Consider the following 13,847-nt stretch of genomic DNA (forward strand, 5'->3'; position numbering starts at 1 on the left):
GTGAGTATTGTATTAAGATCAACAGAAAAATGTGAACCATTGACTTAGAGGGTAAGCTTTAAACTTCTAGGTTTGAGAAAAGACTGATGAGCAGGTGTAGAGTTGATAGAAGAAAGAAAGAAGGAAAGAAATTGCAGAAATTGAAGCGTAGAATAAATAGACTTTGATATGTACATAAATGACAGTTTTCACACAGTCTTTTCTAGTCTTGGTGTAATCTGTTAAGAGACTCATAGTCATTCACTTGTGATTTATAGTTTTTAGACATACTGAGTAAATTCACTAACTAGACAATAATTATATCAAAATTCTGGCCTGCAACTGAAGTTTCCTAATAAAGGAAATATAAAAATCTGCTAACTCAACTTAATTGATGAGAGTTGCACATGATGTGTATCTACATGTGCAAAGCAATTTGTAATTTACCCATATCAGCCAGACCATGAATTACCTTAATTAGAAACACCACCCGGAGCTCTTTCTATTGATCGCCCAGCACGTTAAATCAAAAGTAATGTCGGACAGTTACCCGAGAAAGCCATCGCTGATTAATCAGGCACTGCTCAATCATTACTCTTTTAAAGAATTTCCTCTACTCGTAACACATCTTACTTTTAACCCCAGTGTTTTGTATTTTTAATTTTCTTTTCCCAGCGCCTTATTTGATGTTTTGTAACTTTTCATGTGTTGCCAGTGGATTGCTGCCTTTAGAAAGGAGATGCTTCCCTTCTAGGGTGGCAAGGGTGTATATGCATGAATATTTTCCATTGATGAATACGATACGCTGCCGCTGCGCCTTTGATAGTCTCCTGCTCGACTCCTGGGTGATGTCATAATGGTGGGACGCCGACCCTGGGCAAAACATCCCAATACACAGCAGAGTGGAGCAAACATTAGAGCCCTTTGACGTCCTCTGTGTTTAATATTACAGGACTGTTTACAGAGCAGGGAGTTGGTTCTCTTGTCCACCAGGGAGCTCAAGTATGTTTAAGGTCAAGCCATCTCAGTTCCTCTTCAGTCAACTTCAGGATCTTTGATCACTTGTTGTTTTTGACTGTGCCGTTTTCAATCGTGGCCAGGTCTTTATAATGCATGAGGACATTACATAGTTATGAACAGCTTGGCAGGCAAGTCAAGACAGTGATGGAACTTGTTAGGCACTTTCAGAAAGAACTTCGTTCTCCGCAACGTACCTTAAGTTTTAAGGAGCAGTTCAACGATTTAGATCCATACCTTTCTCGTATCTGTACGCTAAATATGAAGCCACAGCCTGCAGTAGAAGAGTGTTTGTAGAGGGAAACATCTACAAAATGGGCCTACCAGTACCTCTAATTAACAGGTTATGTCACATTTGTTTAATCCGTATAAAAACCAAAATGTAAAATTTACAAGTTGTGGTTTTATGGGGGGTAATGTGCTGGACTCTTTATTGGCTGGAAGTCTCAACTGGTTGTCTGGCAACCTCATGGTGCTAACAAGACAACAGGAAGTTTCTACGCCTACAGATGTGAGATCTTCTCATGTTACCTTTGCAAGAAACCAAACTTTATTTCCATAATTGACGAAATACTGCTTAAACATTAGATAACGTAATAACACAAGATGCTTTTAACAGTTTTTGACTATAACTTTGTCTGACCTTTGTATATTTATGATCCATGAATGTTACTCATGGTGTAGAGTGTTATTTTATCGGTATATATAGTACAGTTTTGTCAGATAAACATCAAATCTTCACTGTTGAAGATCTCAGATTGAATGTTAGAATTTCAGAAGTTCACAACTTATAAAAAAGCTCGAATTGTTACCTTGAGTGTGCCAAGAGACAGCAAAAACCAAGATTAAGAAGTTGAAAGAAAAAAAGAGACATCTAAAGGGATCAAAAAGGTCACCTGTGAAACGCACATAGTCTGGTTGGTGTGTAACAGTAAAGATTTAGAGTTTTTAATTGCTTAATGTATAATACTCATTGACTGAAGATGACTTATTGCTCATCCGGGGATTTATTCTTTTCGGCAAGGGTAAAAACATGGAGGGGAAGCGTTAAAGTCAAAAGCATTAGCTCGTGTTGTCAGTTCTCTTTTTCACACAACTTTTTGAAATCTGATACATCTCCCTCGGTTCTGAACAAAGGCAGTAAACATGTCAATGTGTACAAATGTTAAAGACATGAGGATGCTCATTTGCTGTAGCTCTTTTTAACTATGTACATGTCTTTATTCAGGATATGTTTATAGATTCTTTTATTTCCTTGCTTCACAAAACCAAATATTATTCATCTATTATTATTTAACCTCTAGAGAACATAGACAAGCTACAGTCTTAGTGTATCATGATTTAAAGTCAAGCTAGAAACTTTCATCAGGCAAATTCTGCTGTAAAGCATTGGACTTTTCTGATAATAGGAAAACAAATACTGCTGTATGTCAGTATATGTGTAAATAAGAGTAAATGCACACAAATATGCTGATGACTCCCTTTATTGACACAATCAAATACACTGAAATGCCCCACACTTTTCTAGCTACTGAGCACAGGAGGCCCGTACAGCTTTCAACAAACAGTGACAATGTAATTTAACTAATTTCAGCCCACAAATTGGTCCCACCAATGTAAGTAAAATCAAATTACCTCCCTTCTCGTGAACTCTATTGTGATACACCCTCCTCTACATTATGTGATTACCCTGTTTTGTTTTAAATGACAAGAGTGGCATTAGTCTATATTTTTCTCAACAAATCCAATAAAAAGACCAAAAACTGTGTTAGTCCGCTACTCAATAAGTTCCGACCTTCTTACACTGTCTGAGGCGCTCAATCCCAAGCCCATTCTTTTGCTATATTGTTTCACTTTTAGAAAAAGGCGGAATAATTTACTAAAACAGCTGGGCACTGTTTTCGCTAAAAAACCAGGAGGAAATACTGCATTTGTTAGGGACTATTTTCAGCTGCGGATTACTGTACATTTGGTGCTCTAGTGAGTGTTTAGGGCAACGGTATGGCTCACTGATGTGTTTTATTACTTTCAATGGTTGTCTCTGGCACAGAGGCATAAGTTATATCAGGTTTTGGCTACACAGACAATACTTGTTAGTAAGATAAACTCCAATTCAATAACAGCATCAGATGTATGATGCAAACTTTTTGTTTTTAACTAGCAGTATGCATAACTTACAGTTTTCTGCACATGCTATAACTCCTTGGCTTTGTGGATCTCACTGTTGTGTGTTTATTTTGTGTAAGGGTTTATTTTTATCAGCAATAGTATATGTAACACCTGATGCCGAGACTTAAAATATAGTCTGCCTTTCTGCATTGTTTTACAGTTAAGAAGCAAAACCTTTACAAGTGAATAGTCTCTTTTTTTTTTGTTTTGAAAAATGGTGCAGGTGTTGAAATGATCTAACAAAGGTTACTGCCGGTGGAGGCGGGAGGAAAGAGGGAAGCTATCGAACTTGTGTCCTGGTTTCCCTACTAGATAATGATCTCTTGAAAGTGTGTGTTTTTTCCTCTTCTTCCAGTAACAGTGTGTGTGAGATGAAAGATAGTTCCGGGGCTAGTGCACCAGCGCACATCTGACTGAGGCAGGTGTTAGAAATGTAGATGGCTGGCGGAGACTAAAGACAATACAAATTTGAAGTGAAAACGCTACTGGCACGCCTCCTCTGTTCTTAACACGTGAAGCCCCAGGCCGATCAATTATTCATCCTATTGTGCGTGCGCGTGGCATAGTGTTAGTTCTGTAGTCGGAGAGGAGGTGTCTGTTGCAGTTAAAGAGTGAGCGCCACGTCGCTTGGCAGGCCCAGGTCTGTCAGCCTGTCTCTGTCTGTCTCTCTCTGCCTCTGTCTTGCACACACACACACACACACACACACACACACACACACATACTCATGCACACACAGAGACACACACACGTAAAAAGCCCTTGTTCTGCCTGAGCCTTTTAATGATGGGATCAGGGGCGGGAATTGGTGGCTAAAGTGCAGCTCCAGTTATTTGAAAAAAAAAGGAGAAAAGAAAGAGAAACAGAGAGCAAGAAGAGTGTGAAAGAGAGAAAGATGGGGTGGGCGAAGAAAGGGGGAGGAGGCGGCGCTGGTGGTGGTGGGGGTGTGCTTTGTACACTGGGGGTATTTTTCAAAGCAGTGCAGACTTGAAGCCATTGGGAGACTCCTTTGACTTTAATCTTGGCTGCTTCTTTGAAAATTATGACCGAGGACCACGGTTGCTTCATTAAAAGACATGTTCTGTTTCTTGTGTAGTTTCAGCCAGATTTTCTTTTTGTGCATGTGGTGCTGATTTCAGCTTTCCACCCTCGATGCTTCCAGCAGCCTCCTGAGCACCTTGCTGTGTTAAGGGCCACTCACTTTGGATTTGTGTATGTAAATAGACCAGTGAATGATAATTGAGCAGACGCACTTGATTTCCTCTCCACTCGTACCTCCTGAAGTATATCCACTTTACTGTGCAGTACTCGAAATCATTTGTGTCTACAAGCTATTGTCATTTGTTACACATCATCGGACATTATGCAGATTACTCTTTTAGATGTTGGCATGTGGCAAAGCCTTTGACCTAACCTGACACCAGCGACTGGTGTGCATGTGCCGTCTCCTTAACTGGTCAACATTGGTTTCATTTAACCTCGACGATGATGTGTTCCTTACCTTTACCAACTTCTGTAAACTAAATCAGACCTTAACTACAGATGTGACAGATCAAAAATCACTTATATGAGCCATTTTGAAACACACACAGAAAATATTGTGTTGTGTCGGTATGAGAACTTGTTGGTGTTTGTGGTGATGAAAGGTTGTGTAGATCTAAGTATCAGCTTGTCTTTACTTAATTTCAGCCACTCGCTGGTAACCTCCTCACTGGTCACCAGTCTATTCTGCAGAAACATAGTCATAGGCTACTTGGTTTACAATTTAATGTTATCAGAGCCAACAAAACTTACTGGGACTTTATGTTTTTATCATTTTGTCATTTCCAGATCAGATGAGGGTTATTGATTTAAGATGAATGAAAATGTGAACTTCAAATTTTATGTAATTTATGTAAATTGCCACATTGTGGCAAAAACAAGAGCATTTATTTCTATTGACTTCTCCCATCAAGGAGGATTTAGTGTGAGGTACAGAGATTCTTTGGTTAAATCTGTTTTGGAAAAGTAGCCGGCAGAAAATACTTTGAATGTTTTGTAAATTGGTCTAAAAGTGTGGCAGCCAAAGGCAGCAAAACAACAGACTTAATGGCTCATCTTTATCTTCATCATTGCACTTTCCTGAGAAGCTTTCTTTTTCTTTTCTTTTTTTTTGTTTTTGTTTTGTTGTTAAAGTATATTTTAGTGCTTTGCGATAGCGAATACATTTGTAGAAAGATGTAATGTTCAAAGAAAGATTCTCATCTTGTTTTTGTAATATTCAAGTTAACATCATATATCAACATAACTTTGGGCAGGTTAATTGCGATACTGGTGTTTTTTATATCACTGCATACCTATATTTATTTAGAAATTATGTATTGTGTAAGCAAAGTGCAGCTTTGGTTTAGAACTGTATGTAGCAGGATTGAATGACAGATACTGGCTGATATTAAATGTTACAGTTCTATTTTATTGGTGAAACGATTAGACTCCTCCATTCACTTCTATCAGTTAGACATATTAAATGTTTCAATGAATAATTCATATGAAAACTTGCCCGTCCCTATCATCATCTGACTGGTCTCTTCTTTTTGCCTCTCCAACAACACAGGACGCCATTGTTACAACACCGTTTACAAAACAAACATGTTTGACAGAAAATACACAAGATCCATTTAGCAACTCGCACTGGCTGGTTGCTTCTCAACTGGTTTGTAACACTGCTCTAACACAAAAAGGTCACTGCCTCTCTCTCTCTCTGTGCAACACACACACACACACACACACACAATACAATATACAGTATATTGTAGATTTGATCCAGTGGCAGTAGGAAATGAAGGTAGAGAGATGAGACCTGTGTGAAATGCCACACAAAGTACTAATCGATCCCTTGCTGTGTTCACATACTGTGAATGCACAAATCAGGGCACAGCAAGCTGCCTCTAATGACCTGGACCAGGGGACACAAACACACACACATACACATACACAACTGCAGTCTACAAAATATATATGTCCGAATAAATGCAAACACATAAACTACCTATGAACAGTTGTGCCAGCTGTCAGCGGCTGATCCAGGATCTTTTGCCCTCTGCTCCTTCATCATCGTCTAACCCCTCTCCCTCAAGTACTCTCTCTGTAAATATACGGTTCAACCAAATGTTGACTGGTAAATGCTTTATGAAGTGCCAGTGAATGCCACTGTAGTTTCTCAAAGCTCTGCCAGCAGGAAGCATCTGTAGGTTGTGATCCTCTGTAAACCGTATGGGTTTTAAGCATACTGCACATGCAGTATTAATGGCATACCAGTGCCACTGTCTGCTTAAAGACTGTGTACAGTATGTATAGTATGTGTGTGTGTGTGTGTGTGTCAGACACTGACAGACATTGAGTTTGTCTGCTTCTGTGTTCAAGCATGCTTGTTTATTTTAGCGTATAAATGTGATAACGCTCATACACTAAAGATTATTTCCCCTTGTTGACCTTGTGAGCTTTGGTTTTCTTCAACATTGGGTCTTATTTTTGTAGTTTTTGTCACTCAAAAGTAACTGATGAGTTCTGGGTCCAACAAGGCCAGAAACATGAGTGGTCAGACAATCAGACAAACAACAGGTCAACCAGATTATCTAAACCAGTGATTCCCAACAAGGGATTCTTGTAGCCCAGGAAGTACTCAGTAGATCAGGTAATTTGAAATTGTTATTTGATAAAAATATATCCACATATTTGGGTTTAGTAGGAAAATAAACACACAGATATGATTACAAATTGGCATGATGCTGATCTTCAGTATAATTGTTGTCACAATAACCAATAAACTACGGGCTACAACCGACTGCACACATCTCCCACCAACCTGAGTCAACTGTAACACCCGAGCATCGCCTGCTGTGACTGAGAGTGTGTAACAAAACTAGTTAGCAAGTGAATCAAAAACAATAACCAAACGTAAAGGATAAATCCAGCCCGTCCTCACAAGAAAACCAGCAGTACAGGTCTAAAATTCAAGCCGGCAAAATCATCTTACCAAGTCACCTTATATAGACGTCATCTGAACTGCGTCACTTCCACGGGTCATAATTACTATGGCCACTAGATGGCGTAAACATAACTATAGGTTGTTTTTTTGCCGGCTGAATTTTAGACCTATGCTGTCGTTTAATTATGAGGATGTGTCGGAGTTTGTGCTACTTCAAGTGGTGGTAGTATATAAGTAAACTTAAGAGAAAAAGAGATTAAACTGAACCGTCAATAATGTCAGAATCACCTTTATGTATAAAAAATTACTATAAAAAATTACTATAAAACTATCCACTTTTATGTTAATGTTATTAATAGTGTTAAATAACTAGTTTAAAATCCATTAAAAAATTTAAAATAATATACTTTTTGCATTTGTTTTCTCTTCCAAGTTTGTCTAACTGTTTTTTCTTCTTCTTTCTAGTGATGTGACCGCTTTCCCAGATCTCAGCAATTAACTTTGTGAATTCAGTGTTATTATAACTGATCAGAATTATGGCCAAACCTACAAAAATAAGTTATTTAATCAGAATTATCCGTTAAAGGGAGTTTGTGTGTGTGTGTGTTTCTTTAATCCTCATAAGTAGTGTTGTTCATGCTATTATCATCACATTTATGATCTCATTAGCTCCAGCAGTACTGGAGTTTGATTTCTTTGTCTTTTTTTCCCCAAAAAAATCACTCTTAACTTGAATTTTCTTTATCCATAACACAAACGCACACATAGGGTAAACCTTCTAAAATTCACCCATCCATAGTGTAACCTTGTTTTTCTCACTTGAAAAATTGTACAGTGCAGATAAGTCAAGGTAAATCCTCTCACAAAGCTAGATGTTTTATAAATCTATTCAGTGTTTATCAAATGGACTCAAAATTACAATTTTCACACTACGGTAATAAAAGCCAAACTGTCCCTCTGTACGCATACATGAAACAAACAAAGAGACATGCGGGGGCCCTTTGATCAATCAATCCATAAACAAACCCTGATGCAGAAGCCCTGCAATTGGGTATGTGCAGATCAAACTGTGTCAAATCATCAACGGGCGAATAATAAGCTCTTGTTCTCTGAAGGGCAGCAGTCACAACAGCACCATCAATTAGACTCCAGAGTTTGTGTCTTTTTCTTTTCTATTGATCGTGAGCTGAGCGAGTCAGACTCAGCTTTGTCTTGTACCATACCTTCAAACTCAGTTGTTTACATTATTCTGAAGATGATGGACAAATGATTCCAGGTTGTTTTTGAAAAGCGTTGAATTCGGAAGGGGTTAAATCACAAATGCTGCCATGCTGATGGGTGGAATTTGTGCCAGATTTTTTGTTTTGTTTTGTTTTTTTTTCATTATTACCTGAAGTTTGTACCCATATTGTTGCAGTTCTTGGTGAGACATCTCTGTATGGTATATTTTAAGATAAGTCATTGTTTGATTTGTTTATATTTTTGTCCCTGATTGTGCGGCCACATAGGTAGAAGCTTCACAACTATGGATGAAGTTTGCAACATCTTTTTTTTTTTTTTTCCAGTCTGCTCCTTCTTGTTAGTGCATGCCTCACGCTGTGCACAAGAGTATTACCCTCAAAACAAGTCTGTCCTCTTTGTTTTGAGCTCTATGGGGACACCCCTTGCAAAAAAATAATGTTGTGGAAGGCAAGCCAAACCAATGTGCGAGAGAGAGCATGGAATCAATAGTGTCTTCTTTTTCTTACTTGATTTAAATGAGGGCTACCAGCTCTGAAGTTCCTTCTTGCCATGTTCATCTTGAAAGAATGTGCGCTGGTTGCACCGACTCCAAAGCCCAGCACAGTTACCATTGGCATATTAATAATTTAATGCAAATAATCATTGAGTATGCAGTTTGTGTGTGAATTTGAGCTGAAAGACAAAAGTAGAAAGTGGGGCCTCACATTGCGTTGAGGAAAATAAAGTGAGATGTTACACAGGCTTCTTTCTAGCGTCTCCGCGGGCGAATGCTGGAATGAATCCCCTCAAGAGCTGTACCATCTCATCTAGCTTTCTCTGATTTAGATCCTATCAACCCTTCTCATTTCACACTACTGTAATACGAGGTGTCAAAGTGTAATTTGACAAGGTTTCTCAGAGTAAACAGGCACTGAGTTTCACTCAACGTTTTAATTGTGCCCTCAAAGTCCCCTGGCCAGCTGTTAACTCAACCTTAGGTGATTTATATTTACGGCAAGGTTGCCGACTGGATTTGCTGTTGCTGGTGTGTACGTGCTCATGATTGTATATGGAGAGGTGACAGTTGTGATGCTAGTTTGTTAGAGGGTGTGTTGAGGTTGGTTAGGGGTAGATGGGTAGGGGGGGGTTTGGGAGGGTGTTGTTACACGTCACACAGACACAGAAATAGATATTATATTAAAGCTTCTCCTCAGCATGGTTGCTCTCAGGCTTCAACTCCAGCACCATTCCCTCAGTCCCATTAGACTGTCAATAATTCATGTCAGGGATTTCATGGGATTCAAGCAGATACTTTCGCCCGTATTGATGGCGAATTTCTTTTATTTACACGGGGCTTGTAATGAAATAAGAAGCCTCACATAACTCTGTACTTAGTCTGTAGGCTAATTTCTGAGAGAAAACAAGGGCTTGGTGGTGGTGTTGTGGAGGGGAGGAGAGCCGGTGGGGCTTTGGTTGTACTAAGGGTCCCAGAGCTGCTTTCCACAGCCGCTCTGCTTATCGCTCTCATTACAGGTCGCTCTTTTCTTCTTCACCCTTGTCCTGTTCTTCACTATTGGCAGGCACTTGTAATTCTGCAGTATTGTTGTCATCCATGCTGAGGAAAAAAAACGTATCTACTTTTGCTCTTTCTACATCCAGATATATTTTAGCAAAATTGTCTCCTAAAAATTTGCATATATAGTAATAATTTTCTCTGTGAGATGTTATTTCTGTTTGGATTATGTTAATTTACATTGGGTTTTTTTTACATTTCAGGAAGTATGGCGTTCCTATATTGCTGAGAAATCGTACGGAGGAGGTCGGAGTTGATGATTTGGCGCACAAAGCACGCGCCCTGCATCGCATGTGTTGGTAGGTTTAGGCTACTAAAACACAAATGTACCTAGCAGTGCTATAGAGCAATGTTTTCATTAGCCGGTACCCATTTTGTTTGTATTTTTTGTTTCTAAGCACTTGCAATGTGAAAGCAAAAGTGGGGAAGAAGACTGCTAGTTAATATCAACAATGGAGGCTTCAAAATATCTGCAATTATATGCATTTGCAATTGTTTTGTGAGGAAGGAAAGGCAATCAATGTGTTTGTTTGGCCTCAGCAATTCACAGAGTTCATTTTGGTGAAAACACTGAACTTACAGTAATTATAACTTCACTAACAAAAAAAATCCACTTTCGAATTAAGGAGAGATTTTGGCTTTGTTGTGCTTCTGAATTTTGTGATATTCAATAAAAGATATTTTTTAAATCTTGTAACCAACCACTTTTAGTTGCCTAAATATAACCATAAAAACATTAATCATGCATTAGTTGCCAGGAGCAGATATCATCAAGAAAATAAAACGTTTGCAGTTAACAATTTTATGTTTCCTCACTATGTCGATAAAAAACATAATACAGGCAGCATTACTCTTCCTACTGCAAATTTGTTGTATATGAATGCAGTTTTTTCAGGTTCCTTTTTGTGCAAACATTCAACATACATAAGATTTTTTGGTGAATGTAGTAACTAATTAGCCGTCCTGCTTGAATCATCTAATTGTACTCAGATGACACGTTGCGTCTAACATCACAGCCTTTAAGGAAGAATGAAAACAGATTTCTATTTGGGAGAAATTTTCAAAATTCGATTGAGGACAATGTAATCTCCTGAAAACCACGGAGTTTGGAGGTTTTCATATGCCAACAGCACCATTTTATCCTCATCAACTGTGCTCAGTCCTGAATGAGATAGCACACAAGTGCAGTATATGTAAAAATTACCCTCTTATTAAGTCTTCCTGTAGGTACCAAGGTTCAAGTATTCTGTGTTTTTCACAACACTGTGTAAGAATAATTAAAATGCAAATGTATAAGCACTCATAAGTCCAAATGATCAAAAGGTGCTCTAACCAAGCACGAAAACAGTCATAAAGTGGTTTCATCACCTGCTATAACAATCAATTAAAATACAATATGCAAAGAACGTGTGTGTGTGTGCTCACCAGGATGATGTGGAATGAATCAGTGAGTGCCTGTGGACATTGTCGTACGGACATATTAGCAGCAGCACTGGATTCCTTAGTGTTTTATGTGTATAATTTCCCTCTGATGGTGGTCGTGGTTATGCTGTTTTGTGTGTGTGTGTGTGTGTGTATGTGTATGCGTGTGTGTGCGTGCGTGTGCATGTGTGTGTCTGTCTGCCTGTCTGTCTGTCTGTGAAAGAGAGAAATAGAAGGAGAAAGAGGGAGAGAATGAGAGAGTGAGAGAGGTGATGTGGAAGGATGAGGGAGGCTGAGACAGGAGAGCTGCCCCCAGTAATGAGGCCCTTTTATGGGCTTTAATTTGTCCCGCTCCCCCGGGAGACTGATGGATGGCTCTCTTTATGCTCACTCTCTTTCTTTCCCCCATCTGTGATACAGAGGATTTATTTATACCCTGATATTACCTCTCTAACAAGTGCTGCCCTGCTATTACGACTGCCTGGCTCCTCCTGCACAGATAGATAGATAGATAGATAGATAGACAGATAGATAGATAGTCAGTCTGTATTTTGTCTAAAATTACTGTAGCATGCACTGTGTATGTCTTTGTGTATATTATGCATATGTGTGTGGATATCTGTAGGCTTGCTGTCTGTGTACAATTCTTCCCCCTATTATTTTTTTCAGTTTATTTGTTTCTTTTCTGTGCGAGTGGGTGCGGGGGAAAAAACAAAACATGTTTGCCCCTGGGCAATTCATTGCAAATTCTGGCTGACTCCTGCTCGGTTGACTCTAGGGAAATGAAATTTAAAAACTAACTTAAAAGTTTATCACCAGTTGGCAGTTTTGGCAAGTGATAAAAATGACCAGTTGGAGAGGCAGATTTAGGTTGACAGCTACGGAGGGATGAAAATAGCATGCTGCATACGTTTACCTTGGCTGTTTCAAAGGAATGGGCACCACGCTGGCAGGGCTGCCGATGCCCATGTTCATCCATTCATCCACAGCTCAGGGGCTTGTCACCGCGGAAACTTCAAAGGAGAGTTTTGAGTCACAACAGTCATTCTGCATCAACAAACAATGTAGCAACATACATTTATGTATATATACAGTATGTATGGTTTTATTTTGGACAGTGGGCAGGTATTGATCATTTGGAAGCTCAAAAGAAAAAGTGATGCACAATTGACAAAATGAAACAACATTCACAAGTAGAGAACATAATGGTTGTGCATAATGTTACACAGATAAACTCTGGCATTAAATCTAAATGTAAACAAAAGATTATTATACCATCAAAATACCAGACCAGTGATTTTACCACCAAATTAATCAACAACATATATTTACTACAGGGGTTAACACTGGTTATTCATCATGGTATTAAATTATTCATGTTTTCTGATAAAAGGTTTGTTTACATCTGTAGTGCTTGTAAACACATGTCTATATTTTCTAGGGTTGAAACTAAAGATTATTTTTATTATCGATTATTGCTCATTATTTTCTTGATTATCAAAAAATGTCAATAAAACCTTAGAAAAGTGAAAAATGTTGATTTCACCGTTTCCAAGATCCTAAGATGATGTCCTCAAATAGTTTTGTTTTAGCAGACTAACAGTTAAAAACTCAAATATACTCAATTAACTATAATGTAGACAAGGAAAACCACCAAATTCTCACATTTGAGAAGATGGAACCATCAAAGTTGACCATTTTTGCTTGGAAAATATCTTAAATGTTTAATAATCAGTCATTTCTGATAATCTTTTGCCTGTTGAATAATCAGTTTATCAAATAATTGATTTACCTCTATATTTAAATTATTATCAGTAGAGAAACTCTGCTACATGCAGGTTTTCCACCTACAGTATGAGTCAAACTCTTTATTCATATATGTAATATACTGTATATGTGAATATACCTGTAAGTTATATGGTTAAAAATGGAGCCTCGTGGTAGTTCAGGCTGGCACTGAAGTTGTTTCATTGTCACATGTTCCATATATCATCCAGTCATATCTCCAAGACCTACCCAGGGCCATAGCTACCACTGAGGACATCAAGGTCATGTCCTCAATAATATTTCTGGGAATCAGGGCAGTGATAAGACATCAAAAGTAGTTTATATTCTACTATTACTTCATGCATATTACACATGTTGTTTTGGTTAATTCTGATATTTGTTAGTCTAAATGTCTTAAAATTGGATTGTTTTAAGACAGGTTACAAGGTTAACAGGCAGGGCAGGGGAATCAACAGTTAGATTCATCATTTGAACAACATTTGAACTCAGTGTTTTGCTACCTGGAGCTCTTTCACCAGGGAAGAGTTCATGAACATCAGGGAACAACTTCTGCAGATTTATTTCCCAGCTTTCTCTTCCTGTCTATGGAATTACTGGACATTTTGGTCAAAGGTGCGCTGACCATTGTTCACGCAGTGAAACACTGGAGGAAAGGGAAACATGTTGGTGCGATCGTGCATCTCTGCAGACATGGATTACGCACTCCGTTAT

General features: G+C 38.5%; 1 protein-coding gene across 14 annotated transcripts in view; it reads left to right on the plus strand.

Annotated features, from left to right (window-relative positions):
* Nucleotides 1-13,847, plus strand: part of LOC121888517 — a 192,425-nt gene that overhangs the window by 107,444 nt on the left and 71,134 nt on the right. For all 14 annotated transcript variants that reach the window (XR_006093254.1, XR_006093253.1, XR_006093255.1 and 11 more), the window contains one exon: nucleotides 10,130-10,225. Coding sequence is in view for 1 of the 14 variants with exons in the window: in XM_042400094.1 (XP_042256028.1) it covers nucleotides 10,130-10,225 (96 nt within the window). In the remaining 13 variants the exon portion in view is untranslated. The remainder of the gene's footprint in view (nucleotides 1-10,129; nucleotides 10,226-13,847) is intronic.

The sequence above is a fragment of the Thunnus maccoyii genome, chromosome 2 (genome assembly GCF_910596095.1).
Source record: "Thunnus maccoyii chromosome 2, fThuMac1.1, whole genome shotgun sequence".
NCBI lineage: Eukaryota > Metazoa > Chordata > Actinopteri > Scombriformes > Scombridae > Thunnus > Thunnus maccoyii.